Genomic DNA, 4627 nt, shown 5'->3' with positions numbered 1-4627 from the left:
AACGCAAAGAAAACAATTTTGTACTGCTTTTTTACTCGTCAAAATTGCTGTGGATTTTATATATTTGCTTTAAAAATATCAGCAATGTAATTAAGTTTTATGTTTCTACATGAAAACTCGAATTTGGACGAAACAAAATAAATATTAAACCGGTTGATTGTCAAAGCGCGCAAAAAGATAGGAGTTGGTCATCTTTTCGCTTCGCGCTGCAGCTTCAACTATCTATGTGGCGTGCTTTGTGCATTCATTCATACATACAATTCATCTTATCTGTCAAAGCGAATCACGTCACGTAAGTTTTATGTGGCATCAGCTTAAGAGACTTGAAAAATAAGTTGCTTTATTATTTAAAAACAGTTGCTGTTGAAAACTTAACAGATTTGCACAAAATTGCGCTTTTTTATACCCGCCAGCAAAAGAGCTCAAGAACTTTACCGAATCTGAGCAAAGGCACACAAAAGAGAAATGTTTACAAATTATGAGAACGTTAACTGAGAATTCTGACAGTACAACGGAACCACAAATTGCGGATATACCTTTGTTACCTTCAGACAACTTTGCGCTGTTTTCAGGTCTTCTTAAACAACATACCTTTGTGAGCAGAACTGATAAAGCTACTGCAGAGCTGCGGCGATATGAAAATATTGAGGTATATTTTCATACGGACTTCGATATAATTAATTGGTGGGAGGTACACAAATGCGAAATACCGCTGCTGCATAAACTCAGTCCTAGGGTAATAGCCACTCCTGCTGGAAATGATGCCACCTTTTGTCAAATGATGATGCCCTTAATCAGTTGATATTTTTGCATTATAATATGCAGTTAGAAAACCAATAAAATTAACAAAAATTGTCTTTACAAATTGTTTTTCTTTGATACTTTCATTAGAAGAATCGAGCACTTGATAGTGTGAATTACTCACTCAATTGACAATGTTTTTTCAATGCTATCGCACGTTATGTTTGGAAATAAATGAGTACGAGTGTGTGCAGATGTGAAAAGAAAGCGAATGACTTAAAATGTAATTTGAGTGTATCCATGCAGCTCTCTGGTAAAGAAGCATTTATGTACGTGTTGCATAGCATAAGAAGTGAACTAAAAGTTTTCCAAAGATCTACCGCAGTCACTGAAATAGTGAAACTTTCGACCACTTTAAAATTTCTTGCTCAGGGCGGTTATCAACACTCCATTGGACAAGATCGACATGCCGGGCTGGCACAACAAACCGTATCAACATGCATTTTAGAAGTATGCAACGCGATTGGAAAAGTTTTGTGTTCGAAACATATAAGGGGTATTCTCGAAGTCTTGCACGATGCACGGATTGCATGATATGCAAAAATACTATTCCAAATTTCGAAGAGTACGAGAGCACCCCATAGCAAAGTGATAGCATGCATGGGTAGCAAGCAGCGAAATTATGTAGCAAATACAATAACAAGAGACAGCAAAAAAAAGAAGTGAGCGAGATGAGAGGAATGAGAGAAATATTTAGCGATTCCAACAACAAAACAACTAGCACAGGGTCGCACTTATCTTGCTATGCTATTTTGCAAAATATATATATGGGTTTCGACGTTGCATATTTTGCAGCGATAGGAAATGTTGTTTCCCATGTATTTTGTTGTTGTGTGTTTGCAAGTTATGCAATTCATGCAATCCGTGCTACGTGCAATGGCTTTGCAAGATTTGGAGAATACCCCTAATGTGTTTCATATGAACAACCAAGAGAAAGTTGATGCCAACAGGAGCTTCTACCAAATGTGTGGAATCCCAGGAGTTATTGGAGTGGTGGATGGGACGCACATCCAAATAATAAGGCCGACAAGGAACGAACATTTATTTTTTAACCGCAAATTAAAGCACAGCATAAATGCAATGGTGGTAAGAGGATGATCTATTAAATTTGCTATGTATGTAAGAGTGGTTCATAAAAACACTCTTTTTGGAAATTCATAAACGCTACATCAGAATATTGTTATTTGTGATAAAAAAAGAGACGTTTTTTTTTATTTTGAATAAAAAAGTTTTCTTAGAGGTTGCACTGGTCGGTTTTTTGTAAAAACGCTGATGTAAATTTTTTATTTTCTTGGCATGTTAAAATGCAGCTAAAAATGTGGTTTCTACATATAATTACTCTGGCATTATTGGGGAACTTTCCCTTAATTACACACCTGTCTTGGACAATTAGAATGGGTCTAGTTCCCGAAAATATGCTCTCGAAAAGACACTAGTAAAATTAAAACGTTGATACTGAACGATTTACGCATTGTCATGGGTTGGAACTTGTTACCAGGGGGTTTCTGGGGTTGCTAATTAGGGATCTGAAGTCAGTTTTTCGAAATTCAAAATGGTGGATCCAAAACGGCGACCAACTTAAAAAAAATGATTGGATTTGTTTGAAACTCTTAAGCGCCATTTTGAATTTTAAAAACTGACATCAGATTCGTAATCAGTAACCCCAGAAACCCACTGGAAACGTGTTTTAACCTTTGACAATGTTTAAAACCTTCAGTATCAACGTTTTAATTTTAGTACTTTTTTTTAATTTGATCGCCATATTGGATCCGCCATTTTGAAGTTGAAAAAATTGACTTCAGATTCGTAATCGGCGACCACAAAAACTGTCGAGTGCCGGGTTTCGAACAAATCCAATCATTAAAAAAAATGGGCCGCCATTTTGGATCCGCCATTTTGAATTTCGAAAAACTGACTTCAGATCCCTAATTAGCAACCCCAGAAACCCCCTGGTAACAAGTTCCAACCCATGACAATGCGTAAATCGTTCAGTATCAACGTTTTAATTTTACTAGTCTCTTTTCGACAGCATATTTTCGGGCACTAGGCCCATTCCAACTGCCCAAGACAGGTATGTAATTAAGGGAATGTTCCCCAATAATACCAGAGTAATTATATGTAAAAAACAAAATTTTAGCTGCATTTTAACATGTCAAGAAAATAAAAAAAATTGAGAACATCAGCGTTTTTATAAAAAACCGACCGGCGCGACCTCTAAGAAAACTTTTTTTTTCAAAATAAAAAAACACGTTTCTCTTTTTTTATCACAAATAACAATAATTTGAGGTAGCGTTTATGAATTTCCAAAAAAAATTTTTTTGAACCACTCTAGTATGTATGTATCTTTATATTTTAGGTATGTGATCACCGAATGCGTATTAGGGCTGTCAACGGAAGATTTGGAGGTGCGTCACATGATTCCCATGTGTGGAACTTGTCAAGCGAGCGGGATTATTTAAAATCAAATTATGAGAATGGCGATAAAGGTGTGCGAATCCTTGGTAGGTTCCTTTTATATGCGCTACATCCATTCACGAAATCTTTTATTGACAATTGCTCTTCCACACTACCATTGGTGACTCTGGATATCCGCTGGAACCATGGCTACTAACTCCGTATAGAAATACTGCGGAAAATTCTGACGAGCTGTTTTTTAATCAAAGTTAATCGAAAGGAAGATCAATAGTAGAACGAGTATTTGGCGTGTTAAAAGGCCGATTTAGATGCCTTTGAGCTGCACGGGAGCTTCATTATGCTCCAGAAAAAGTTGTTAAAATACTGAACGAAGCAACCTACAGATATTAGAACTGAGCCAGACGAAACTGTAACCGTTAATGCTGATAATACAGAAGAAATAAATTTTCTCAACATTGCTAGAAGATTAAGAGAAGAAATAAAAAGCAATTTGGTAGCTACTCGAAATTCCATATAATAAGTAAACATGATTTTGCAATAAATAATTTATTAAATTAAGAGAACTTCAGTCTTTCGTTACATAGGAGCACAACACATGGATTATTAAGGTTTCTTATATTTTTATAAAATAATTAAAATAAAAAGCACCTAAATACAGTCAAAACAAAGAAATAAACTTCTGTGTTTACAATAAAAATTATGACTAGTTCATCACATCATGCTTGACTAGCCTTGATATTTATGATATGAATTTATGTATATTTACAATGTAAATAGGGAAGAGACATTTTAGCAAGTTTTGGCTATAGCTTACTATCTAAAAAAAACATGTTGAAATCTAATTAAAAAGCTCAACATTTTGACGAAGCTTTGATTTAGATGGTTTTTGTTAGAAAACGAGTTACGCTTTCCCAAAAAAATAAACATTAAATAAACGAAAGGGAAATAGCCGAAGAATGCTAAAATTTCTCTTCCCTATTTATATTGTCGGCCGCTGGGGTGTAGTGGTAACCAGTGCGCGCTTTCACTCATCTGCACCTGGGTTCAAGCCCTGGTCAAAGCAACATCACAAAAAAATATAGAAAAAGGTTTTTTCTTAACAGCGGTCGTCCCTCGGCAGACAATGGCAAACCGAGGGTATTTCTGCCATGAAAAACAGCTTCTCATAAAAATACAATCGCCGTTCGGGGTCGGCGTAAAACTGTAGGTCCCTCCGCTTTGTGTGACTACATCAAGGCGCACGCCACAAGTCGGAGGAGAAGCTCGGCCAAACACTAGCATATGTGTAAGCGCCAATCTATTATTATTATTATTTATATTTTCGCCACTGTATATCCATATTAGAGATGGGCACGTGAGTAATTTTGGCTCACGTTACCGCTTGGCCAAACGCCTAGCAATGGCTGAAGGC

The 4627-nt window shown here is 36.2% G+C and overlaps 1 protein-coding gene across 1 annotated transcript; it reads left to right on the top strand.

The window, feature by feature from the left end:
* The first annotated feature begins 1723 nt into the window (after positions 1–1723).
* LOC108363001 (putative nuclease HARBI1) lies at positions 1724–3805 on the top strand. Its single transcript, XM_017616185.1, has 2 exons — positions 1724–1887; positions 3158–3805. Exons 1-2 carry the CDS (start codon positions 1765–1767, stop codon positions 3410–3412), a joined length of 378 nt encoding a protein of 125 aa, XP_017471674.1. The 5' UTR covers positions 1724–1764; the 3' UTR covers positions 3413–3805.
* The last annotated feature ends 822 nt before the right edge of the window (positions 3806–4627 follow it).

This window comes from Rhagoletis zephyria, unplaced genomic scaffold, assembly GCF_001687245.7.
Source record: "Rhagoletis zephyria isolate East Lansing unplaced genomic scaffold, Rhagoletis_zephyria_1.1 Rzeph_scaffold_01162, whole genome shotgun sequence".
Taxonomy (NCBI): domain Eukaryota; kingdom Metazoa; phylum Arthropoda; class Insecta; order Diptera; family Tephritidae; genus Rhagoletis; species Rhagoletis zephyria.
This window is presented reverse-complemented; position numbering and strand designations above follow the sequence as displayed.